The sequence below is a fragment of the Symphalangus syndactylus genome, chromosome 5 (genome assembly GCF_028878055.3).
Source record: "Symphalangus syndactylus isolate Jambi chromosome 5, NHGRI_mSymSyn1-v2.1_pri, whole genome shotgun sequence".
NCBI lineage: Eukaryota > Metazoa > Chordata > Mammalia > Primates > Hylobatidae > Symphalangus > Symphalangus syndactylus.
Window position 1 is genome coordinate 42904211 of NC_072427.2, and position 27607 is coordinate 42931817.

Below are 27607 nucleotides of genomic sequence, written 5' to 3' on the forward strand. Positions count from 1 at the left end.
ATTAGAAGGAGCCAATCAATAGAAAAAGAGGGAATCCTCCCTAACTCATTTTATGAGGCCAGCATCATCCTGATACCAAAGCCTGGCAGAGACACAACCAAAAAAGATAATTTTAGACCAATATCCTTGATGAACATTCATGCAAAAATCCTCAATAAAATACTGGCAAACTGAATCCAGCAGCACATCAAAAAGCTTATCCACCATGATCAAGTGGGCTTCATCCCTGGGATGCAAGGCTGGTTCAACATACGCAAATCAATAAATGTAATCCAGCATATAAACAGAACCAAAGACAAAAACCACATGATTATCTCAATAGATGCAGAAAAGGCCTTTGACAAAATTCAACAACACTTCATGCTAAAAACTCTCAATAAATTAGGTATTGATAGGACGCATCTCAAAATAATAAGAGCTATCTATGACAAACCCACAGCCAATATCATACTGAATGGGCAAAAACTGGAAGCATTCCCTTTGAAAATGGACACAAGACACGGATGCCCTCTCTCACCACTCCTATTCAACATAGTGTTGGAAGTTCTGGCCAGGGCAATTAGGCAGGAGAAGGAAATAAAGGGTATTCAATTAGGAAAAGAGGAAGTCAAATTGTCCCTGCTTGCAGATGACATGATTGTATATCTAGAAAACCCCATTGTCTCAGCCCAAAATCTCCTTAAGCTGATAAGCAACTTCAGCAAAGTCTCAGGATACAAAATCAATGTACAAAAATCACAAGCATTCTTATACACCAATAACAGACAAACAGAGAGCCAAATCATAAGTAAACTCCCATTCACAATTGCTTCAAAGAGAATCAAATACCTAGGAATCCAACTTACAAGGGATGTGAAGGACCTCTTCAAGGAGAACTACAAACCACTGCTCAGTGAAATAAAAGAGGATACAAACAAATGGAAGAACATTCCATGCTCATGGGTTGGAAGAATCAATATCGTGAAAATGGCCATACTGCCCAAGGTAATTTATAGATTCAATGCCATCCCCATCAAGCTACCAATGACTTTCTTCACAGAATTGGAAAAAACTACTTTAAAGTTCATATGGAACCAAAAAAGAGCCCACATTGCCAAGTCAATCCTAAGCCAAAAGAACAAAGCTGGAGGCATCACGCTACCTGACTTCAAACTATACTACAAGGCTACAGTAACCAAAACAGCATGGTACTGGTACCAAAACAGAGATATAGATCAATGGAACAGAACAGAGCCCTCAGAAATAACGCCGTATATCTACAACTATCTGATCTTTGACAAACCTGACAAAAACAAGCATTGGGGAAAGGATTCCCTATTTAATAAATGGTGCTGGGAAAACTGGCTAGCCATATGTAGAAAGCTGAAACTGGATCCCTTCCTTACACCTTATACAAAAATTAATTCAAGATGGATTAAAGACCTACATGTTAGACCTAAAACCATAAAAACCCTAGAAGAAAACCTAGGCATTACCATTCAGGACATAGGCATGGGAAAGGACTTCATGTCTAAAACACCAAAAGCAACGGCAACAAAAGCCAAAATTGACAAATGGGATCTAATTAAACTGAAGAGCTTCTGCACAGCAAAAGAAACTATCATCAGAGTGAACAGGCAACATACAAAATGGGAGAAAATTTTCGCAACCTACTCATCTGACAAAGGGCTAATATCCAGCATCTACAATGAACTCAAACAAATTTACAAGAAAAAAAACAAACAACCCCATCAAAAAGTGGGCAAAGGACATGAACAGACACTTCTCAAAAGAAGACATTTATGCAGCCAAAAAACACATGAAAAAATGCTAATCATCACTGGCCATCAGAGAAATGCAAATCAAAACCACAATGAGATACCATCTCACACCAGTTAGAATGGTGATCATTAAGAAGTCAGGAAACAAGAGGTGCTGGAGAGGATGTGGAGAAATAGGAACACTTTTACACCGTTGGTGGGACTGTAAACTAGTTCAACCATTGTGGAAGTCAGTGTGGCGATTCCTCAGGGATCTAGAACTAGAAATACCATTTGACCCAGCCATCCCATAACTGGGTATATACCCAAAGGACTATAAATCATGCTGCTATAAAGACACATGCACATGTATGTTTATTGCGGCACTATTCACAATAGCAAAGACTTGGAACCAACCCAAATGTCCAACAACGATAGAATGGATTAAGAAAATGTGGCAGGGGGGTGGAGCCAAGATGGCCGAATAGGAACAGCTCCGGTCTCCAGCTCCCAGCCCCAGCGACACAGAAGACGGGTGATTTCTGCATTTCTGCTTGAGGTACCGGTTTCATCTCACTAGGGAGTGCCTAACAGTGGGTTCAGGACAGTCGGTGAAGCGCACTGTGCGCGAGCCGAAGCAGGGCGAGGCATTGCCTCACTCGGGAAGCGCAAGGGGTCAGGGAGTTCCCTTTCCTAGTCAAAGAAAGGGGAAACAGACGGCACCTGGAATATCGGGTCAGTCCCGTCCTAATACTGCGCTTTTCCAATGGGCCTGAAAAACGGCACACTAGGAGATTGTGTCCCGCACCTGGCTCGGAGGGTCCTATGCCCACAGAGTCTTGCTGATTGCTAGCACAGCAGTCTGAGATCACGCTGCAAGGCGGCAACGAGGCTGGGGGAGGGGCACCCGCCATTGCCCAGGCTTGCTTAGGTAAACAAAGCAGCCAGGAAGCTCGAACTGGGTGGAGCCCACCACAGCTCAAGGAGGCCTGCCTGCCTCTGTAGGCTCCACCTCTGGGGGCAGGGCACAGACAACCGAAAACTCAGCGAGAACCTCCACAGCCTTAAATGTCCCTGTCTGACTGACAGCTTTGAAGAGAGTAGTGGTTCTCCCAGCACGCAGCTGGAGATCTGAGAACGGACAGACTGCCTCCTAAAGTGGGTCCCTCACCCCTGAGCAGCCTAACTGGGAGGCACCCCCCCAGTAGGGACAGACTGACACCTCATTCAACCGGGTACTCCTCTGAGACAAAACTTTCAGAGGAACTATCAGACAGCTGAATTTGTGGTCTCACGAAAATCCACTGTTCTGCAGCCACCGGTGCTGACACCCAGCCAAACAGGGTCTGGAGTGGACCTCTAGTAAACTCCAACAGACCTGCAGCTGAGGGTCTTGTCTGGTAGAAGGAAAATTAACAAACAGAAAGGACATCCACACCAAAAACCCATCTGTACATCACCATCATCGAAGACAAAAAGTAGACAAAACTACAAAGATGGGGAAAAAACAGACCAAAAAAACTGGAAACTCTAAAAAACAGAGCACCTCTCCTCCTCCAAAGGAACGCAGTTCCTCACCAGCAACGGAACAAAGCTGGATGGAGGATGACTTTGAAGAGTTGAGAGAAGAAGGCTTCAGACGATCACACTACTCTGAGCTACGAGAGGAAATTCAAAACAATAGCAAAGAAGTTAAAAACTTTGAAAAAAAATTAGAAGAATGGATAACTAGAATAACCAATGGAGAGAAGGGCTTAAAGGAGATGATGGAGCTGAAAGTCAAGTTTCGAGAACTACGTGAAGAATGCAGAAGCCTCAGTAGCAGATGCGATCAACTGGAAGAAAGGGTATCGCTGATAGAAGATGAAATGAATGAAATGAAGAGAGAAGGGAAGTTTAGAGAAAAAAGAATAAAAAGAAATGAACAAAGCCTCCAAGAAATTTGGGACTATGTGAAAAGACCAAACCTACGTCTGATTGGTGTACCTGAAAATGATGGGGAGAATGGAACCAAGTTGGAAAACACTCTGCAAGATATTATCCAGGAGAACTTCCCCAATCTAGCAAGGCAGGCCAGCATTCAGATTCAGGAAATACAGAGAACGCCACAAAGATACTCCTCGAGAAGGGCAACTCCAAGACACATAATTGTCAGATTCACCAAAGTTGAAATGAAGGAAAAAATGTTAAGAGCAGCCAGAGAGAAAGGTCGGATTACCCACAAAGGGAAGCCCATCAGACTAACAGCTGATCTCTCAGCAGAAACTCTACAAGCCAGAAGAGAGTGGGGGCCGATATTCAACATTCTTAAAGAAAAGAATTTTCAACCCAGAATTTCCTATCCCGCCAAACTAAGCTTCATAAGTGAAGGAGAAATAAAATACTTTACAGACAAGCAAACGCTGAGTGATTTTGTCACCACCAGGCCTGCCCTAAAAGAGCTCCTGAAGGAAGCACTAAACATGGAAAGGAACAACCGGTACCAGCCCCTGCAAAAACATGCCAAATTGTAAAGACCATCGAAGCTAGGAAGAAACTATAGCAACTAACGAGCAAAATAACCAACTAACATCATAATGACAGGATCAGATTCACACATAACAATATTCACGTTAAATGTAAATGGGCTAAATGCTCCAATCAAAAGACACAGACTGGCAAACTGGATAAGGAGTCAGGACCCATCAGTGTGCTGTATTCAGGAAACCCATCTCACGTGCAGAGACACACATAGACTCAAAATAAAGGGATGGAGGAAGATCTATCAAGCAACTGGAAAACAAAAAAAGGCAGGGGTTGCAATCCTAGTCTCTGATAAAATAGACTTTAAACCAACAAAGATCAAAAGAGACAAAGAAGGCCATTACATAATGGTAAAGGGATCAATTCAACAAGAAGAGCTAACTATCCTAAATATATATGCACCCAACACAGGAGCACCCATATTCATAAAGCAAGTCCTGAGTGACCTACAAAGGGACTTAAACTCCCACACAATAATAATGGGAGATTTTAACACCCCACTGTCAGCATTAGACAGATCAACGAGACAGAAAGTTAACAAGGATATCCAGGAATTGAACTCAGCTCTACATAAAGTGGACCTAATAGACATCTACAGAACTCTCCACCCCAAATCAACAGAATATACATTTTTTTCAGCACCACACCACACCTATTCCAAAATTGACCACATAGTTGGAAGTAAAGCTCTTCTCAGCAAATGTAAAAGAACAGAAATTATAACAAACTGTCTCTCAGACCACAGTGCAATCAAACTAGAGCTCAGGATTAAGAAACTCAGTCAAAACCACTCAACTACATGGAAACTGAACAACCTGCTCCTGAATGACTATTGGTACATAATGAAATGAAGGCAGAAATAAAGATGTTCTTTGAAACCAACGAGAACAAAGACACAACATACCAGAATCTCTGGGACACGTTCAAAGCAGTGTGTAGAGGGAAATTTATAGCACTAAATGCCCACAAGAGAAAGCAGGAAAGATCCAAAATTGACACCATAACATCACAATTAAAAGAACTAGAAAAGCAAGAGCAAACACATTCAAAAGCTAGCAGAAGGCTAGAAATAACTAAAATCAGAGCAGAACTGAAGGAAATAGAGACACAAAAAACCCTTCAAAAAATTAATGAATCCAGGAGCTGGTTTTTTGAAAAGATCAACAAAATTGATGGACCGCTAGCAAGACTAATAAAGAAGAAAAGAGAGAAGAATCAAATAGATGCAATAAAAAACGAAAAAGGGGATATCACCACCGATCCCACAGAAATACAATCTACCATCAGAGAATACTACAAACACCTCTATGCAAATAAACTAGAAAATCTAGAAGAAATGGATAAATTCCTCGACAAATACACCCTCCCAAGACTAAACCAGGAAGAAGTTGAATCTCTGAATAGACCAATAACAGGTTCTGAAATTGTGGCAATAATCAATAGCTTACCAACCAAAAAGAGTCCAGGACCTGATGGATTCACAGCTGAATTCTACCAGAGGTACAAGGAGGAACTGGTACCATTCCTTCTGAAACTATTCCAATCGATAGAAAAAGAGGGAATCCTCCCTAACACATTTTACGAAGCCAGCATCGTCCTGATACCAAAACCTGGCAGAGACATAACCAAAAAAGAGAATTTCAGACCAATATCCTTGATGAACATTGATGCAAAAATCCTCAATAAAATACTGGCAAACTGAATCCAGCAGCACATCAAAAAGCTTATCCACCATGATCAAGTGGGCTTCATCCCTGGGATGCAAGGCTGGTTCAACATACGCAAATCAATAAATGTAATCCAGCATATAAACAGAACCAAAGACAAAAACCACATGATTATCTCAATAGATGCAGAAAAGGCCTTTGACAAAATTCAACAACCCTTCATGCTAAAAACTCTCAATAAATTAGGTATTGATGGGACGTATCTCAACATAATAAGAGCTATCTACAACAAACCCACAGCCAATATCATACTGAATGGGCAAAAACTGGAAGCATCCCTCTGAAAACTGGCACAAGACACGGATGCCCTCTCTCACCACTCCTATTCAACATAGTGTTGGAAGTTCTGGCCAGGGCAATTAGGCAGGAGAAGGAAATAAAGGGTATTCAATTAGGAAAAGAGGAAGTCAAATTGTCCCTGTTTGCAGATGACATGATTGTATATCTAGAAAACCCCATTGTCTCAGCCCAAAATCTCCTTAAGCTGATTAGCAACTTCAGCAAAGTCTCAGGATACAAAATTAATGTACAAAAATCACAAGCATTCTTGTACACCAATAACAGACAAACAGAGAGCCAAATCATGAGTGAACTCCCATTCACAATTGCTTCAAAGAGAATAAAATACCTAGGAATCCAACTTACAAGGGATGTGAAGGACCTCTTCAAGGAGAACTACAAACCACTGCTCAATGAAATAAAAGAGGATACAAACAAATGGAAGAACATTCCATGCTCATGGGTTGGAAGAATCAATATCGTGAAAATGGCCATACTGCCCAAGGTAATTTATACATTCAATGCCATCCCCATCAAGCTACCAATGACTTTCTTCACAGAATTGGAAAAAACTACTTTAAAGTTCATATGGAACCAAAAAAGAGCCCGCATTGCCAAGTCAATCCTAAGCCAAAAGAACAAAGCTGGAGGCATCACGCTACCTGACTTTAAACTATACTACAAGGCTACAGTAACCAAAACAGCATGGTACTGGTACCACAACAGAGACATAGATCAATGGAACAGAACAGAGCCCTCAGAAATGATGCCGCATAGCTACAACTATCTGATCTTTGACAAACCTGACAAAAACAAGAAATGGGGAAAGGATTCCCTATTTAATAAATGGTGCTGGGAAAACTGGCTAGCCATATGTAGAAAGCTGCAACTGGATCCCTTCCTTACACCTTATACAAAAATTAATTCAAGATGGATTAAAGACTTATATGTTAGACCTAAAACCATTAAAATCCTACAAGAAAACCTAGGCAATAGCATTCAGGACATAGGCGTGGGCAAGGACTTCATGTCTAAAACATCAAAAGCAATGGCAACAAAAGCCAAAATCGACAAATGGGATCTCATTAAACTAAAGAGCTTCTGCACAGCAAAAGAAACTATCATCAGAGTGAACAGGCAACCTACACAATGGGAGAAAATTTTTGCAACCTACTCATCTGACAAAGGGCTAATATCCAGAATCTACAATGAACTCAAACAAATTTACAAGAAAAAAACAAACAACCCCATCAAAAAGTGGGCAGAGGACATGAACAGACACTTCTCAAAAGAAGACATTTATGCAGCCAAAAAACACATGAAGAAATGCTCCTCATCACTGGCCATCAGAGAAATGCAAATCAAAACCACAGTGAGATACCATCTCACACCAGTTAGAATGGCCATCATTAAAAAATCAGGAAACAACAGGTGCTGGAGAGGATGTGGAGAAATAGGAACACTTTTACACTGTTGGTGGGACTGTAAACTAGTTCAACCATTGTGGAAGTCAGTGTGGCGATTCCTCAGGGATCTCGAACTAGAAATACCATTTGACCCAGCCATCCCATTACTGGGTATATACCCAAAGGACTATAAATCATGCTGCTATAAAGACACATGCACACGTATGTTTATTGCGGCACTATTCACAATAGCAAAGAGTTGGAACCAACCCAAATGTCCAACAACGATAGACTGGATTAAGAAAATGTGGCACATATACACCATGGAATACTATGCAGCCATAAAAAATGATGAGTTCGTGTCCTTTGTAGGGACATGGATGAAACTGGAAAACATCATTCTCAGTAAACTATCGCAAGGACAAAAAACCAAACACCGCATGTTCTCACTCATAGGTGGGAATTGAACAATGAGAACTCATGGACCCAGGAAGGGGAACATCACGCTCCGGGGACTGTTGTGGGGTGGGGGGAGGGGGGAGGGACAGCATTAGGAGATACACCTAATGCTAAATGACGAGTTAATGGGTGCAGGAAATCAACATGGCACATGGATACATATGTAACAAACCTGCACATTGTGCACATGTACCCTAAAACCCTAAAGTATAATAAAAAAAAAAAAAAAAGAAAGAAAATGTGGCACATATACACCATGGAATACTATGCAGCCATAAAAAATGATGAGTTCATGTCCTTTGTAGGGACATGGATGAAACTGGAAATCATCATTCTCAGTAAACTATCGCAAGGACAAAAAACCAAACACCGCATGTTCTCACTCATAGGTGGGAATTGAACAATGAGAACACATAGACACAGGAAGGGGAATATCATACTCTGGGGACTGTTGTGGGGCGGGGGGAAGGGGGAGGGATAGCATTAGGAGATATACCTAATGCTAAATGACGAGTTAATGGGTGTAGCACACCAACATGGCACATGTATACATATGTAACAAACCTGTACATTGTGCACATGTACCCTAAAACTTAAAGTATAATAATAATAAAATAAAAAATAAAAATAAATAAATAAATAAATAATAAATAAATAAATTAGAAGGAGCCACTTAAAGTTCAAAATGAGGAAATTAAGCTGTATTCAATAACATATGTTCAATTGTATTTATAAACACATGAGATGGAAAAGGATGAATGAAAAGAGAAAAGAAATAGAGTTAAAATCTCAATATGTCATAGTCTCAAGGACAAAGAATCAACAAAAATGCATGGGTTGTGTAAACCAAAAATAAGTTCTAAGCCCCCCACCCCACCCCCCTGCCATCTGAATGGACCCCTCCTCTTGGCCAAGGGCATTCCAAAGTTAAGATGAAAACTAGTTCAGGCCATGATGGGAAAAGGGAGTTGGACATGACCCATTATACCCTCCTCCCTTTTGGAATTCAGGAAAAGCCCAGGTTCATTAACATCAACACAGACCTTAGGTCTGATCAGAAATATTTACAGTCTATTCTCTCTGAAGCCTGCTACTTGGAGGCTTCCTCTGCATGATAAAATCTTGGTCTCTACAATCCCTTATTGGAACCCAGCCATTCCTTTCTGTTGATCATAACTCTCAACCGATTGCCAGTCAGAAAAAAGTTAAATCTACCTATGTCCTGGAAGCCTCCAATTCGAGTTTTCCTGCCCTTGCAGATCAAACCAGTGTATCTTGCACGTACTGATTGATGTATTATGTCTCTAAAATGTATCAAAACAAGCCGTGCCCTGACCACCTTGGGCACATGTCCTTATACTTGGCAAAATAAGGGGAGGATCTGAGAGACCTAACCTAGTCTGGGGGGCAGAGGGGGCTGGGGTTCTGTCCTCACAGTTGGAGTCAAGTCTTCTGCAGAAGCGACAGGCTCCCATGAGTCGCTTATCCCCTAATGGGTGGCTTCTCCCCCACTGCAGCTGCACATTGTCCATTATAACTCAGACCTTTATCCTGACGCCAGCACTGCCAGCAACAAGTCAGAAGGCCTTGCTGTCCTGGCTGTTCTCATTGAGGTAAGAGATATTTAAAAGGTTCTTATGTGAAATTTGAAGCAGGGATGAGATTGGGATTCCACCTTTTGTTCCATGCATACCTGTTGATAATCAGCTGTTCCTGTATTGGCTCTGTGTCCACTCCAGAGCAGGGGGTATCCCCGTGTAGTGCACCTTCTCTCTTGGCCCGGAGGCAGCACTTTCTGTGCCTGGGCAGCAGAAGTGGGGAATGTTCTTTGGTCCATTGGAAAAATGGGCCCCAACATCTAGCCCTGTTGCATAAGGCATGGAATTGCCCAGTTGGGGAGGGCCTGTGCTGGAAAGGGATCATCAAACTCCATCTGCCCCATCAGATGGCTGAACTCTTGATACAACTCCTGCCATCCAAGCTCCATCCTCTAGATCAGTGGTCCCCAACCTTTTGGGCACCAGGGACCAGTTTCATAGAAGACAATTTTTCCACAGACCATGGAGCAGGGAGTGAGATGGTTTTGGGATGAAACTGTTCCACCTCAGATCATCAAGCATTAGTTAGATTCCATAAGGAACGCACAGCCTAGATCCCTTGCATGCTCAGTTCACAATAGGGTTTGTGCTCCTATGAGAATGGGAGGCCTCTGCTGATTTGACAGGGGGCGGAGCTCAGGCTGTAATGCTTGCTTGCTTGCTTGCCCGCTGCTCACCTCCTGCTGTGCGGCCCAGTTCCTAACAGGCCACAGACCGATACCGGTCCACAGCCTGGGGGCTGGGCACCCCTGCTCTATATAGACTCTGGAATGAATTCTTTTTTTATCCCAAGATAGAGGAATGTCTTCTGATTGGCTTGCATGTTTTTTTTTTCCTAATGAGGCAGTATGTACCTCATTTCCCAACATGCTTATTTGTCTGACGTGGCTTTTGTGAACTCAGAGCTCCTTAAGTTCTGTGTGATATGGATGTTAGTCACAGCCTTCAGGCTCATATCTGGATCATCAAGAGCACACACTGTACCCCATGCCCCAGGACATTCAAGCCCAACTCCTTAAGCTGAAAACAGGTCATCCTGAGATGCAAGAAGGCAGGACCATTACATTAACTCCCAAGAGCCTAGTGATCCATCATAATTGTCCAGTAAAGTGGATCCTTCAGGCAGTGGTGGCAACATACCCACAGCTTTGCCCTTCTGATAGCAATCGTCAGTCCTGGCTCAGGCTATCCTGTTCTGTCCCAGTTTAACCTGCCCTGTCTCTGTTGCAGATGGGCTCCTTCAATCCGTCCTATGACAAGATCTTCAGTCACCTTCAACATGTAAAGTACAAAGGTGAGGGGTCCTTGCGTGCACATTTCACTCTGTGCTGGAGAAGGAGGTAGTCAGCCCTGTGTGACTTTAAGAAAAACAAACACAAGGGGCAGGTGCTGTCTGTGTTCACCAGGTTAAGAGCAGCAGGTTGTTGAACGATGTTGCAACCAGGTCCTGGGGTTAGATGACCCTGAAAGGGGCTAGTTCATGTTTCTAGGCTCAGCCGCTCTGTTCAGCTGCACTTATGCCGTTTGGAGGGAGGCTGACACTATCACCTCTGCAACATGTCTCTCTAGGCCAGGAAGCATTCATCCTGGGATTCAACATTGAAGAGCTGCTTCCGGAGAGGACCGCCGAATATTACCGCTACCGGGGGTCCCTGACCACACCCCCTTGCAACCCCACTGTGCTCTGGACAGTTTTCCGAAACCCTGTGCAAATTTCCCAGGAGCAGGTAACTGTCGTGCCAGCCTCAGCCAGAGTTGACGCGGCACCTCAGTCCCCATCATCCCCCATATCACAATCAATGACTTGATTTCCTCACTTAGTTTCATTGGCAGCTCTTCAAAACCTCTCCAAATATCACAGGTGTCTGAAAGCACTGCAGAAATTCCAGGCTGAGCTTCAAAAGAAGTCAAGCTAGGCAAATGAATAGATGTCTCCTAGTTCTTTTTTAAAAAAAGAGCTCTAAATCTGCATTTGCTAATATATCTTCAGTGGCTGGGTGTTATTCACTTCCCAGGCAGGAGACAGCCTGGTTCCTTTACAGGGCAGAATAAAGACAGGATTAGATGAAATCATTTAACAAATGGGATTGCAGCATGACTAAGTGAGGGTCCCTGCCCCCAAGAAGCTCAACATATAGTGCAAACTGGGGAACAAAATCCTTAGCCATCACCTCTAAAGCTTCTTATTTGATAGGAGATGGGAGAGAAGAGTTGAAGTCTGTGGGATCACCCGCGGGTTAGTGACAAAGCTGAGACCCAAAGTTAGGTCATCTGAGTTCCATGTCACTGCTCGTACCTGTCCTCCACAGCCTAAATTCATGAGAAGAGAAATGGCTCCCCAGGAGACGGGGCTGGGGCCAGCACTCCACCCTGGCTCACAGCCCCACCCCAGCTTCATGAGGCCAGGGCAGCCTCACAGCTGCTCCTTCTCTTTACAATAAGCTTCTGCTCTGAGTCACCTAGTAAATGGCAGCAGGTGGGTGGACAGGAATGAGGACGTGATGAACCAAGAGATGGATGAAACGTGGGGAAGCAGCAACATCCTACCCCAGACACTGTCTTGGAAATGGGTTATATAATCTATGCAGGTGCATGAAAATGCCATGGAACCCGTAATCAGATGACCTATGAAACTCTTAACTCCCTCCTTTATTCCTTCTGATGTAACCATCAGAACAAGCCCTGCGACCCTCTGGTTGAGAGCTGGGCCTCTAATTTAAGTTCATGAGAGGAACGCAGTCTCCCTGGGAGGCTAAGGAGCGCTCCATTACCCCAGGTTTCCCTCCACGCAGGGCAGATTCCAGGTATAATTGGGAACTAACAGCACTGCCCTTCCCTGGAGTCTCGGGTGCTGGGAAGACAAACCCACCACTGCCCAGCTCCCTGTCACCCACTGTGGAGGGAAGCAGTTCTCTGGCTTTCCCTCTGTTTTCTAATATCTTCCACCCAGCCCCACAGAAGCTGGTTCCAGAGGCTTCTCCCAGGTGCAAGAAGTGAGAGCTAGCTCTTCCCAGGGGGTCAGGGGATGAGGTCATTCTGCCTGCAGGCTATTTCTGCTCTTGCCCTCAGCTGCTGGCTTTGGAGACAGCCCTGTACTGCACACACATGGATGACCCTTCCCCCAGAGAAATGATCAACAACTTCCGTCAGGTCCAGAAGTTCGATGAGAGGCTGGTATACACCTCCTTCTCCCAAGGTGAGGAGAGGCAGTGCTGGGGGGAGGCGGTGCGGGATTGTGGTGCCAAGACATTGGGCTCTTCTGTGAATTCGGCTCTGGCACTGATGCCCTCAAGAAGTTGACTGAGAGCTCCCTGGCTGCCACGGGAACCAGGTGCCTTGTGAGACTAGGTGTGGGGCTCACGGGGGTCCCCCTTCACTGAGTCTTTGCAGAGAGGCAAAAAGCCGGGGCCCCCAGGCACATGGACCAGAGCCCTCTTTAAGCCTGGGAGTCTTGCACAGATGCAGAAGAGAGAATTCCTTGGGGACTTCTGTGTTCCAGACAATGATCCCTTCTCTAAGACACAGGATAGGACACTTTCCATGAGATCAGACTTCTAACTTCCCTTGCTAGGCTTTCTTGGCATCAAAGGCTGCAGCCAGCCTATCTTAGGCCTGGCCAGGTGATACACACACAACCACCAAACGAGCAGGAATGTTCCTATGTTAGATGTAAAACAGTGAGCGTAACCCACATCCATGTCTAATGTAGTAGGGCCCGTTAGGCAAGGAAGCACCCTTGTGCACTGCATTTTTGTCTAACCTCCTTGGAGCTTGCATAAGCACAAGCACATAAGTTCCCAATTGAACAAAGCTTAATAGCTTGGTTTCTTGCTAATGCTACAAGGGCTTGGTTCTCCCTTTTACAGCTGCAACCAGTAACTCCCCAGGAGGACATTAACCTTTTTCCTTGCTCAGTGCCTGCATCAACACTGCTGGAAACTGGGCGTCAGGGGAAAGGGGTGAGGGAGCACTTTTGGGGCCCACACCCCTCTTCAGACCTCTGAGTTCACTTTCAAGCTCACTTTCTTACTGTAGATTCTCGACTGGTTCCCAACTTGGGAATCTTCATGGCTAGTCTGTGCAGTTCCATTTCATCCCCAGCATCACGGGTGGACCAAACCGGGCCAGGTGTTCATATTTTTTTTTTTTTTTTTTTTTTTTTTGAGACGGAGTCTTGCTCTTTCGCCCAGGCTGGAGTGCAGTGGCGCAATCTCGGCTCACTGCAAGCTCCGCGTCCCGGGTTCACGCCATTCTCCTGCCTCAGCCTCTCCGAGTAGCTGGGACTACAGGCGCCCGCCACCAGGCCCGGCTAATTTTCTGTATTTTTTAGTAGAGACGGGGTTTCACCGTGGTCTCGATCTCCTGACCTTGTGATCCTCCCGCCTCGGCCTCCCAAAGTGCTGGGATTACAAGCGTGAGCCACCGCGCCCGGCCCAGGTGTTCATATTTAAAGATAATCCGTTCTCACCTGCAATCCCAGCACTTTGGGAGGCCAAGGCGAGCGGCTCACCTGAGGTCAGGAGTTCAAGTCCAGGCTGACCAACATAGTGAAACCCCGTCTCTACTAAAAATACAAAAATTAGCCAGGCATGGTGGCACGTGCCTGTAATCCTAGCTACTCGGGAGGCTGAGGCAGGAGAATCGCTTGAACCCAGGAGGCAGAGGTTGCAGTGAGCCAAGATCACACCACTGCACTCTAGCCTGGGCAACAGGGCGAGACTCCATCTCAAAAAAATAAAAAAGATAACCCATTAACCCACTTGTCAGAATCTGCTCTCCTCGTCTCACCTGGTGCACTTTTTTGGGTTCCTTTCTTATTATATGAGGTTATAACTATCACCTCCTAAACTTAGTTGAACATATGGAGACTATTTGAAGGCCCTTTCCAGGAAGCTTTAGAAACTGACCCATCCTTATGGACAGGATTATGTCATTCTCTGTCTTTTCATGAAGAACTGCCCAAGAATTTGTCTTTTGTGTTTTCTCCTCTCCAGGTACCACTAGTTAAGATCATTTCCCTCTTTCCTCAGTTTCTCAGTTGGAAAACAGAATCTGTGAACAATAGCCTTCCTGAAAATTCAAAATCCATGTGATGATAACAGTTTCTTTTCTAGGAAACGAACTGAGTGCATGGAATTATCCCTGTGTATCTGTTATGGATACAACGCTGTCTTTTCTCATGCTTCTAAGTGGAGAATGTAGTATCCGAGGGTTAAATAGAACCACTTCAACTCTTAAAACCAAAAACATAAAAACTCTGCCAGGAGATTAGGAACTTTGCCCACGTAGATCAGGTAGAATTTTGCTCGCGATCCCAGGACCCCACTGCCGGCTCTGTTCTCTGAGCTCAGCTATGCACACCCATGGAAGGGGTGGCACATATTCTCCTTACAGTCAGGAGGCCTAGGTTCAAGGCCTGGCTTTGTTTCCTCCTGGCTGCATGCTGTGGACAAATCGTGTCCCTTCTTTGGCCTTGGTTTCCTCAGCCACAAAATGCCAGATAATCCCAGCTACTCAGGAGGCTGAGGCAGGAGAATCGCTTGAACCCGGGAGGTGAAGGTTGCAGTGAGCCAAGATCATGCCACTGCACTCCAGCCTGGGTGACAGAGTGAGACTCTGTCTAAAAAAAAAAAAAAAAAAAAAAAAGCCAGGTTGGATTAGGTGATCTCATGTCCTTTTGATGCTAATATGTTGTGATGGTTAAGTGGACACTAACAACTGCCAATCCTGACTTTACATTGCAGGGACAGTGTTTGAGGGCAGTTACAGAGGATCAGAAGAAACCGGGCAGGAACTTGACTCTGACATCCAAAAGTAACCCCCGCTTGTAACGATGGACTGTGGTATTGGGGATAATTAGCCATCTTCTTAGACCGGCTTGTGTCTAAGCAGCTGCTTGTAGTGGGGCAGTGTAGGCAGATTTGTAGCCAAGCGCTTCAGTAGATTCTCCCAGTCTGGATAGGGGAGCTTGAGGGGCCTCTAAGCAGAAGTCTGGAGACCAACTCCTGGCTTAGGACATCAAGATCAAAGCCCAAACGCAGTGTTGCCACTGCTCTTCGTGCGTGGCTTGCCCAGAGCTGGTGCTTCCACAAGCCCAGGCTGGGACCAGCTTTCTCCTCTGAGTGAGACTCTGTGGCAGTCCAAGGCAAACCTGTCCATTTGGAGGCTGATTATAGAAGCTTGGCCAGAATTCTCCGCTCCCTCTCGATTCCCAAAGGCACAGGCAGCAAGCGGGGCTGCTACCCAAGGAGCAGTGAGGAGGCAGCCCCAAAGGGGTGAAGGCCCCAACCTCATCTGCCCAGGGTGCTGCATTCACGAGGCTTCTCTCACCCAGCTCGGAGCGGGCCTCAGACTGTAACATGATGTTTCAGGTTTATGGTGTGAGACTTTGTCAGTGTGAACCTTGAGCAGTTTGGACTCAAATTGTAGCCTCATCCACTGAAGGCATGTTTGTAATTAGGGTGTCGCTTACTCAGGGCTTTCTCTGGAAGTTAACAAGAACTATAGAGTCAGAAAATTCTGCCAGGAGAAAAGTGATGTTTAAAAAATCGTCTAGGATGGCCGGGTGTGGTGGCTCATGCTTGTAATCCCAGCACTTTGGGAGGCTGAGGCGGGAGGATCGCATTAGCCCAACAGTTTGAGGCTGCAGTGAGCCATGATCACACCACTGCACTCCAGCTTGGGTGACAGAGTGAGACCCTGTCTCTTAAATAATTAAAATTTAAAAATAAAAAAATTCCCCAGGAAAGTACATGGACTTTGGGAAAGGACCTGAAGTTTAGCTAGGATGGGACAATTGGGACTGAATCATTTAACTTAACCCTGCTATTTTCCTCGACTGTGCTTAGAAAAGGGGTACAAGACCTGGTTTCTGTCCTTAAGAGGTTTACAGTCCAGCTACACCTTAGCCTGGGGGCAGAGTTTCTCAACCTTGGTACTACTGACAACTTGGGCAGGATAATTCTTACAGTGGGGGGTGTCCTGTGTGTTGTAGCATTGGCAGCACCATTGGTCTCTACCCAGTACATGCCAGTTGCCCCTCCCCAGTTGTAACAGCCAAAAGTGTTTCCAGACATTGGAGGAGGGGCAAGGTTTCCCCTGATGGAAAACCAGTGCCCTGGGGTTTCTGCGGCCCAGAACTCATTGTTTTCACTCATGTCATAGGAGTCTGGAGTTTTATATCACATGCCCTGGTCTTCATTCTTTTATGGCATGGACATTTCAGTGTGATGATGGTTATCCCTGAAACAGTAAGGCAGAAGTTACTGAGGCAGAATGAATCAACCCAAGAGAGACCTTGTTCCCCATCTTCCTTTAGAATTCAAGTATAGATTCTTTTTATATGATGGGTAAGACCAAGAGACGTGGCATGAGAGAGAACTGTGCATCCTTAGGAGTGTACAAATCCTTTATCGGGGCGCAGATGCCTCTGAAGTAGCAACTTCTTCAGGATCCCCCCTTTATTCTTTCTCCCTCCCTTTTGTATGAGTTTTTCTCTCTTGTTTGTTATGTTTCTTGTTGCCTTCAGTTAAGCCGTCCACTCTTTATGGAAAAGTGAAAGTCATGCCAGGCACTTTTTTCCATTCTTAAAAAGTGCCTCTTCCATTGGCCGGGTGCGGCACATGCCTGTAATCCCAGCACTTTGGGAGGCCAAGGCAGATGGATCACCCGAGGTCGGGAGTTCGAGACTAGCCTGGCCAACATGGTGAAACCCCCTCTCTACTTAAAAAAAAAAAAAAAAAAAAAAAAATCAGCCAGGCATGGTGATATATGCCTGTAGTCCCATCTACTGTGGAGGCTGAGGCAGGAGAATCACCTGAACCCAGAAGGCAGAGGTTGCAGTGAGCCAAGATCGCACCACTGCACTCCAGCCTAGGCGACAGAGTGATACTCCGTCTCAAAAAACAAAAAAAGTGCCTCTTCCAAGTGGCAGATGGGAGATTTGAGCTGAAGGAGAAAGCAAGACTCGTTGTCCTCAAGGTGGGCCCCTGGGAGGGGACACGTCCTGGGGCCAGTTCAGGTTTCAAGTCAGGTGCTCTTAGCGGGAAAGGGGAAAGACAGCAGAGGCAAGGGGACATCACAGGGGCTCAGGCTTAGGGCTTTGGCCTGGTTCTTGGTTGCTCTGAGTTCACCTCCTCCTAGCCAGTGGCACCAACACTGGGCCCAGATGCTGGGTAATAAAGCAAGAGCCCATCAGACAGAAATGCTAACACCATCTAGCCCTGTGCTCAACACATCAGGGCCACGGAAACTTGAGGGACAAAAGGAAGCCAAGAAGTTTCTATAATCATATCATTAGTGGGCTTGCTCTGAGCAACCGCATGTCACCCACCAGAGCCAGCTAAGGCACACTCAGACGAGGGTGCCAGGCAGCCAACCGCAAGGGCAAATCTATAGTCGTGCAATTAGGATCTGCTTAAGCCTAGACCTGGGCAATTTTATGAAACCTTAAAAGGAGGGAGAAAGAAATCATACATGGCTAAGATGGCTAATTATCTAATTTTTTGAGGCTAGAATGCATGTGTTGTTATTATTGACCTTGTATTTCTTAACGTTTCTATTTATAAATAAAAGCTATTAGCTGGAAGAATATCATCGATTCTCCCAAAGGATCCAAATGATTAGCCAGCATCATTTCCACCTTCAATTGCTGGCCTGGGTCAGAGGCTGAACAGTCAGGAGCATTGGTCCAAGGTGCTAAGAAGTGAGGTCCTAGTCCCTTTAACATACCACGTGTTTCCTGAGCACAGCCTGAGTTATGCACTATGGGGGACAGAAAACCCCATGGTGGGTGTCATCTTCCTCATAAACACAGCCCGTGGCACAGGGCAGACTATGTTCAGGAAAGACAATGGGAAAAGGGGCCGGGCAGACGGCTGGACCCACCCTTGGTGATGGGGCCCTAGCTGATCCTTCCACATCATCTCCCCACAGCCCCATCCCTGCCCTCTTAGCCTCAGCCCCCAAAAGCAGATGCTTTCAAGTACACACACTTGATGTCTGGGATGCCCCCTCCCTCCTCCATCTGGAAAATTATTTCAAGACCCAACTCTAATCACATCCTCCTGGAAGTCCTCCCCATCCCTCTAAAGGTGACTTAATCTCCCTCAGTGCAGCCAGAACCACTTCTCCATCTCTGTTATGTTACTTGATACACCATAGAGTAATTATTACCACACAGCAAAGACAAAGAGAAAAAGAACAATATGTATATATTATACACATACTACAAGCTCCTTAAGGCCAGGGATGACTGACGTGTTACTCATTTTTATGCCTGGCATGGTGCCTGGTGCTCATTATAAGCTTGTTGAAAGAACGTCCCTAACCCATCTCCAGTTCCCTCCCCTCGTCAGTGTCTTCTCTGCAGAATGATTTACACATAAGCCTGGCCAGTTGTCACCTTATAGTTTTATTGTCTTATTTTTCTATGGTCTCCATTTGCTAACAATGTTAAAAATCAACCCATTTGTTTAAGAGAGATTAAAGATCAGAACTTAGCTGTCAGTTTTGAAGGTCTGGGAGGAAGTTGCCTAGAGATGCTGTTGTGCCTTCTGTAGCTCTGGCTTGATAGGGATCAAAGGCCCCCGTCCCGCCACCCATTCTTTCCCCAGGGACAGTGAAGACAGCTTAGAGTGTCAAGCACCCAGTGCCAGCATTTTAACCTACCCCTGAGGCTCTGGGATTTAGGCCCTGCAGAGCAACGTGCTGTCTGCAGGGCCTGCATTCCTGCAATCTACAGGCAAAGCCCTCAGTCCCATCATGGCTGTATAAAACCAGTTCCCCCATGTAATCTGGTACTATCTTGTTCGCAGATTTCTTTGTGGAAATTCTTGTTTTGGGTTGCATAGTGTTCATAAGGAAAACTCCGCAGTTAAATATGTCCTTTGAAGATGGCTCCACTCTGCGGTGAGGGCTTCTTCCTTGTCTTAGCAAAGCCTCATCTGAAGATAGCACTGGCATTGCAGTTTCTTGACTCTGATTTTTTATTAGGTGTAATAATGGGGGTTTTTACCTTCCTAAAACAGATTTTGTGTATTTAAACTATCAAACCCCTGATAAATCTAAACTCTCTGACCTCTTTTACAAGGCTGGAGATGGCTAAGGATTTCACTACGTAACATGCCATCTATGTAAACAGTGCGTACTTTAAAATAATACTTGAAAAGGATTATAGTCCACAGTTAAACAGAATTGTAAATAGAGCTAGAAAGTACTAGACTGTTGTTCCAGGAACCTCCAGATGTGAAAGCGAGGTGTTTGTTCCTCGTGCTGGACTTTTCTGTGTTTATGCTTGAGGCTTCAGAAGACCTCAAAAGCCCTTAACCAGCATCCCTCGGTCCAGCAAGATGCCGGTGGAAGATGCAGCTCCTGGGCCCGCCAGAACAGGTAGCAAGGCCCTTGTGGCAAGCAGCTCACCGACCTTCTCTGGGTGTCTGTACCTTCCTGGGCAAGGTGTGTGACCATCGAGTTCTTCTATATCTGTGTGGTTTCCTTGTGTATGTCACACTGCCGTCTCTCTGCTCGCCCTGACTCACGCCCGAGCACTTTGTGAACAGGCAGCTCTCCCACATCCTCATGGTGTGCACCCTCTTACCAGCCAGCCCGAGAGCTCCTTCTGTCGGGCTGTCACTCGATGCCTCTCGTGGGCCATCTCTGTGACCTAGCCTGTCTCCATTTCTACTGTCTGTCCCATTGTTCTTCCATGGGAATTGCCTGCCTTCTTTCCTATTCAGAAACAAACCATTTCTTTAACCTGAAAGTGAATTTCTCTAGTTCTGCCCCTCCCTGTACCATCTTTGATGCCTGTTCTCTACAGCGTCCTAGAGGCTGGGCTCTCACCCAGGCGAGGCTCTGCTGGGAAACAGGCTTTGGCTTTGCACTCAGGCTGTAGTTCTCTGGTTGCCCTGACAGTTCTCCCTGTGTCCTGAAAGTCTCGCTGACTTTCTGTCTCCCATCAGATAACAGAGGTTTTGGCATCTGCCTCCAATGGGACTCAAGCCCATTTCTGCAAAGAAGCTGAGCCTCCATGATGGTTGGTGCTGTCTCGATTGGCGGGGACAGCGTTCCAACACCACCTTCCTGCCCTGGGCTTCCTGAGGTGGTGGAACTATCAGGCGACACCCTTGCTGGCATTCCTCTTCCTTAACAGCTTATGATGTTGGCTCAGTCAAGCTGCTTCGGTTTTGCTGTATCAAAGTCTTGGCTGAAAAGTATCTGTCCCAGTCTCTGGGGCTTTCTTTGTCTTCATGCCCGTTTGGTCTCATTTCACTGTTTCCAAGGAGAGTCCATTTAGGCCTTGACAAGTGGTCATCAAGGAGCAAAGATCCCAGGTCAGAGCACTGGGTTCAACTATGCTGTTGCTTACAGGGCCTCCAACAGGAACCCCGCGTAATAATGGGGGGAACCCAGACTCTCCCTCCAGAGAAGCCACCACGCAGGGCATGTGCCCTGAGAAAAGCCCCACCCTTGCTGGGGCCTTGCTGTCCATAGACTTTGCTCAGCTCCCCAAGACCAGGCATGAAGGGTACCTCCGTCAGCCACAGACTGGGCTGCTCAGTGGTCTGGGGCCTGTGTGGCTCTCAGAATGTTTGAGGTGACTGTGAAAGAGATGACTTTAGAAACCGTCTAGCCTGGATGGCTTAGCCAGGTGGTGAGGCTTCCTAGTAATAGTCTTCAGGTGGCGAGAACTGGTTTGGCACCACAAGCATCTGGAGCCTCAGGAACAAAGAACGAGAGTGTATTTCATCAAAGGGTTGGGAAGAAAAACCACGGCTAGGTTTATTATGTTTGTTTTTTTAAGATTCCAGGGACCATGGTCTCTGGTTACTTTTAAAAAAGAAACAACCAACCCTAATACCAAGTTCCACTGTGCAGAGGCCACAGGCCCTGCAGGAAACAGAGCCTGTGCTGTACAAACACTGGAAGCTCCCTCCAGGTAGAGACTCATGTCCTGAGCACCTCCCCAAGCCACAGGCTGATCCTTGTGTTCAGGTTACACGAAGAGGCCTGGGGCAGGGAGTCTGGCCAGTGGAGCCACTCTCTGCCACTTGGGAGGTCATGAGCTGCTGGTGGTGGCCAGCAGAGCAGGGAGAATAGGCCTCCCTGTCCTTAGGGACAGCTCTTCTCCCTGCCTGCTCTGCTAACCCTCACAGCAGCCCGGTGCCACTTGGAGAAGCCAGACCAGGAACCCCCAGGGACCAGCCTTGGACCAGGGAGGTTCTGCAGGTTCAATGTGAGATTGCAGAAAAAGACAATAGGAAAAGCACATGGCCGATGGCTCCTGGGGAATCAGCTAGACTTGGGCCATAGGACAGGAGAAGGGGCAGTGAGCAAAACCTAACCCTGCAGCCTCAGATCTGGTTCCCCAGGCTGTTAAGGGCCCCAGGGGAGAGTCCTTGGCCTCCTTCTGGCATCTTACACTTGACCAGGGCTCTCCCAGGGCCTCAGCCACCACTGTGGGCTCTATGGGCACAGGATCTTCTGTGTCAGGCTGGGTGGCCACCATCTGTACAACTGTGACTCCCAATGTGAGTTAGAACAAATACCCCTTCTTCCTCCAAAACACACACACATGCTAGAAGTTTCCACTGAGATGAGAAAACCACCAGACAGAAGGGTACGTGTAAATCTACACTTTCTTTAGACAAAGGACCTGATTAGGAGAATGGGGAATGGCTGTGGGAACCTTGGAAAAAACAGACTGGGGGTTTTCAGGGGAGACTTCATGACTAGGATCCTCTGCTCACTCAAGACAATGGATTCTCATGTGATTTTCCCCCCAGGAGGTGCCTTGTAGGCCGACTGTGAGACTTAGGTAGCTGGGCACGGGTTCAGCTACACTGAGGACTTCTCTCTCACCTTATTTATCCCCAACAGTAACTTGCCGGTTGAAGCCGTAATCCCCTGGTTCCATGGAGCAGAGAAGTGGGGCTGATGTGGTGAAGGAGTTTGTCCAGGAGGCACAAAGCAAAAATAGAACCAAACCATGATGACAAGCTGATGGGCTGGGGGAGAAGTCTGGTGATGGATTCCTTGCTTAGGAAGTGAGGCAGGTAGCAGGGACGTGGACAGGAGCCTGCCCAAGCAGGCTTTGATCCCTACCTTTCTTCACCTTTCCTCTTTGGCCATATTGTATTAAAAACTGAAATCTTGGCTGGGTGCGGTGGCTCACACCTGTAATCCCCATAGTTTGGGAGGCCGAGGCAGGTGGATCATTTGAGGTCAGGAGTTCGAGACCAGCCTGGCCAACATGGCAAAACCCCATCTCTACTAAAAATACAAAAATTAGCCAAGCGTGGTGGTGCGTGCCTGCAATCCCAGCTGCTCGGGAGGCTGAGGCATGAGAATTGCTTGAACCCAGGAGGTAGAGGTTGCAGTGAGCCAAGATTGTGCCACTGCACTCCAGCATGTATGACAGAGTGAGACTCTGTCTCAAAAAAAAAAAAAAAAAAGAAAACTCAAGTGAAGTCTTGTCCTAGCCAGGAAACTGCTGTGATAAAGGAGCATCGCGGCCGGGCGCAGGGGCTCACGCCTGTAATCCCAAAACTTTGGGAGGCCAAGGCAGGTGGATAATGAGGTCAGGAGTTCAAGACCAGCCTGGCCAAGATGGTGAAACCCCATCTCTACTAAAAATCCAAAAATTAGCTGGGCGTGGTGGGGGGTGCCTGTAATCCTAGCTACTCGGGAGACTGAGGCAGAGAATTGCTTGAACCCGGGAGGCGGAGGTTGAAGTGAGCCAAGATTGCACCACTGCACACCAGCCTGGGCGGCAGAGCGAGACTCCATCTCAAAAAAAAAAAAAAAAAAAAAAAGGAGCATCGGAAGGAGGGATTGCAGTATGAATTCCCTAGATGGGCAATTTCCTGTACTTCATCAGGCAATCCCTGAGCCAAGGGTGGACACCACTAGAGGTCTGTCTGCCTAAGACCAAACAAAAGGTAGAGCGTCTCTCAACACGCTGCTCAAATCCAGTGTGGTTTGACTCTAGAGTAACCTCGTCTTTTCCTCTCCCCTTTTAAGTGCAAGTCTGTACTGCGGCAGGACTGAGTCTGGGTATGTGGCTGGGCAGCCGGCCGTGCATGCTGCAGCTGGGTGATCACTGTGATTCTTGGTGTGATCGGGGTCTGTGATCCAGCCCGTCCTCTCTGCTTCTCTGTACTATTGCTCTGGCTCCTGGCCCTCTCCTTGCTGTGGGTCTTACCCTCAAGTCGCTCTGTGATTCAAAGATGAACTGCCAATCAAATGTTCCTCTAATGAAAGATCCAATCACTCTACAGCATGTGTGTATTCGAAGAACCTATCTAAGACTTTCTTTTGGTCATGGTGGGAGGCTGTTGCTGAAAACATGCCAGAGCCCAGTGTGGAGGTCAGCTGACAGGCCGCATGACCTTGGCAATGGACTACTGGTCATCTGGGACTGCTTAGGACTGTGCAATGGAAGTTGGGGGCAAAACCGATAGAGACAGCCAACGGGCTTTAAATCCAGCAGGCAAAGACAGAGTAAGTTCTTATTTGTGTAGCCCAGGGCTTATCAAAGTGTGGTTCTTGGACCATGTGCATCAGTATCAGCTGCAAGTATTTGGTAAAATGCAGATTCCTGGGCCCTGCACCAAACAGATTGAATTTGAATCTCTGGGGATTGGGCTAAAAAAAAAAAAAAAAAAACCCTACATTTTAAACAAGCTCTTCAGACGACCCTTGTGCAAGTTTGAGAGCCTCTGCTGGAAAACCACTAGAATTTGCAAATGGTCCCCTCAAAATACTCCAGCCAGTCCCACTAAGCCAAAGACCAGAATCTGAGAACAGGGATGGGGAAATTATTCCTTTCTGTGGATGATTATGCAGCTGGGCCGTGATTTCACACCCCAGGGGCCATGGGCTAAGATGGAGGGGAAGGAAGGTGTGTAATGTGTGCCCTCTACCTCTTCACCAGGCATCATCCTCTCACTGGCCCTGGCTGGCGTTCTTGGCATCTGTATTGTGGTGGCGGGGTCCATTTGGCTTTTCAGAAGGAAGAGGTGAGCTGGTTTGGGTCCAAAATGGGAATGGGCAGCTATGTGTCCATGATGATTAGTCTGCCTGGGAAGGCAGCTTTGTGGCATGAAGAGCCTCAGTCACCTGGAAAACCACTTACTCTAGGAGTGCTGTCCCCAAAGCACCCATGGCCTGGCCTCCTTTGCATGAGACACACATGTGACCCTGGTCATTCAAGGGGTTCAAGGGTCACTGTGCTCAGATTTCGAAGCATGTGTGCCTTGCTTGCTGCTATTGCACGGCCTTGGATGAGACTCTTGACTTGGGGCTTGTGCCTAAAGTGAAGCAGCAAGGCTGTCTTCTTATCAAGATCTTTACATATGCTTTTTGGTCTAAGAATTCAAAAAGAAAGATGAAGGAAAACCTGATCTCTCACTCACATTAACTCTTCATGCCCTTTGTCCATGTTTTTGTTGTCACATTTGGCTTTTCCTAAAACCTAATTTATTTGGGGGGTATGAAAAATAAAAAGGTTTCTGGGAACCCTGTTATGGAATCAGAGGTTTGAAGAGGGGGGTGACAACGAGACCTCTTTCAAAATATAGGTCTACTATTGTTAGGTGTGAAAGAGAACAGTTGGAAAACGAACAAGTTCTGTTTTTGTTAAAGCTTTATGTGGTGGCATTCCCTCCCAAGACCAACAGAACTGGGGAAAGGTCCCAAAGAGAGGAATCCAACTTTTAAAAACGGCATCATTCCATAACTGAGTCAGGCTGCTCTCTGGCTCGCTCGCTCTCCTCTCTAACAAGACGTATGTGTTCTTTTTGTTCTAGTGTCAAAAAAGGTGATGACAAGGGAGTCATTTACAAGCCAGCCACCAAGATGGAGACTGAGGCCCATGCTTGAGGTCCCCGGAGCTCCCGGGCACATCCAGGAAGGACCTTGCTTTGGACCCTACACACTTCGGCTCTCTGGACAGTTGCGACACCTCAAGGTGTTCTCTGTAGCTCAATCTGCAAACATGCCAGGCCTCAGGGATCCTCTGCTAGGTGCCTCCTTGTCTTGAGACCATGGCCACCCCAGAGCCATCCGATCCATGGATGGGATGCACTCTCAGACCAAGCAGCAGGAACTCTAAGCTGCTTGCTGTATCTGTGTGAGATTGTGAAGTGGTCTGAATTCTGGGATCAGAAACCAAGCCATGCTGGTGGGCCATTAATGGTTGGAAAACACTTTCATCCAGGGCTTTGCCAGAGCATGCTTTCAACTGTCCTGGAAATTCTGCTGCTTCTCCAAGCTTTCAGACAAGAATGTGCACTCTCTGCTTAGGTTTTGCTTGGGAAACTCAACTTCTTTCCTCTGGAGACGGGGCATCTCCCTCTGATTTCCTTCTGCTATGACAAAACCTTTAATCTGCACCTTACAACTTGGGGACAAATGGGGACAGGAAGGATCAAGTTGTAGAGAGAAAAAGAAAAGAGATATACATTGTGATATATAGGGACACTTTCACAGTCCTGTCCTTTGGATCACAGACACTGCACAGACCTTAGGGAATGGCAGGTTCAAGTTCCACTTCTTGGTGGGGATGAGAAGGGAGAGAGAGCTAGAGGGACAGAGAGAATGAGAAGACATGGATGATCTGGGAGAGTCTCACTTTGGAATCAGAATTAGAATCACATTCTGTTTATCAAGCCATAACGTAAGGACAGAACAATACAATATTAAGTCCAAATCCAAACTCCTGTCAGTGGAGCAGTTATGTTTTATACTCCACAGATTTTTACAAATGAGGCTGTTCCTTGAAAATGTGTTGTTGCTGTGTCCTGGAGGAGGTGTGAGTTCTGAGATGACCCAATCTACCTTTGAATCTGGAGGAAATAGGCAGAAACAAAATGACTGTAGAACTTCATCTCTTTCGGCCAAATTTCATTTCAGCCACTTCTGCAGGATCCCTACTGCCAACCTGGAATGGGGACTTACCTACTTCTCTCTCTCTCTGAGGATGTCAAATTGTGGTTTAGATCAAATATATTTCAAGCTATAAAAGCAGGAGGTTATCTGTGCAGGGGCTGGCATCATGTATTTTAGGGCCAGTAATAATGGAACGCTGCTAAGATACTCCATATTCTTCCCTGAGTCACACAGTTTCTGACAGGCGCAACTCCTCCATTTTCCTCCCGCAGGTTGAGAACCCCGTGGAGATGAGTCAGTGCCATGAATGAGAAGGAACCGACCCCTAGTTGAGAGCACCTTGCAGTTCCCCGAGAACTTTCTGATTCACAATCTCATTTTGACAGCATGAAATGTCCTCTTGAAGCATAGCTTTTAAATATCTTTTTCCTTTTACTCCTCCCTCTGACTCTAAGAATTCTCTCTTCTGGAATCACTTGAACCCAGGAGGCAGAGGTTGCAGTGAGCCAAGGTCACGCCACTGCACTCCAGCCTGGGTGACAGAGCGAGACTCCATCTCAAAAAAAAAAAAAAAAAAAAAAATTCTTCTGTACCATCACAACTTTTCACAATGATGGCAAGCCTTATGTCTTGGGAGCCTGTTTTGCTAGGCAAAGTTGCAAGTGACCTAATGGGGGCTCAGATGTGTGTGTGTCTCTCTGTGTGTTTGTGTGTGTGTGTGCACTCAAGACCTCTAACAGCCTCGAAGCCTGGGGTGGCATCCCGGCCTTGCCATTAGCATGACTCATGCATCATCAGATGACAAGGACAACCCTCATGACGAAGCAACATGAATTAGGGGGCCTCTTGGCCTTGGTCCAAAATTGTCAATCAGAAATGAACATAAAGGGCTTCAGAGCAGTGGGACAGTCTGTCAAAAGACTATATCTTTTGTGGATGAGTTTTGTGAGAGAACAGAGAGACCATTGTACCTGGCACAAGGGCTG

At 46.3% G+C, this 27607-nt stretch overlaps 1 protein-coding gene across 3 annotated transcripts in view; it reads left to right on the plus strand.

The window, feature by feature from the left end:
- Nucleotides 1-27607, plus strand: part of CA12 (carbonic anhydrase 12) — a 67352-nt gene extending 39745 nt beyond the window's left edge. The window contains exons 5-11 of one of the 3 annotated variants that reach the window (XM_055278223.2): nucleotides 9651-9746; nucleotides 10962-11025; nucleotides 11301-11458; nucleotides 12801-12927; nucleotides 23754-23786; nucleotides 24667-24751; nucleotides 25541-25786. In XM_055278223.2, the coding sequence (XP_055134198.2) occupies nucleotides 9651-9746; nucleotides 10962-11025; nucleotides 11301-11458; nucleotides 12801-12927; nucleotides 23754-23786; nucleotides 24667-24751; nucleotides 25541-25613 (636 nt within the window). In that variant the 3' untranslated portion in view covers nucleotides 25614-25786. Of the gene's footprint in view, nucleotides 1-9650; nucleotides 9747-10961; nucleotides 11026-11300; nucleotides 11459-12800; nucleotides 12928-23753; nucleotides 23787-24666; nucleotides 24752-25540 lie in introns of all 3 variants that reach the window. The other 2 variants (XM_055278222.2, XM_055278224.2) reach the window with 2 other exon arrangements.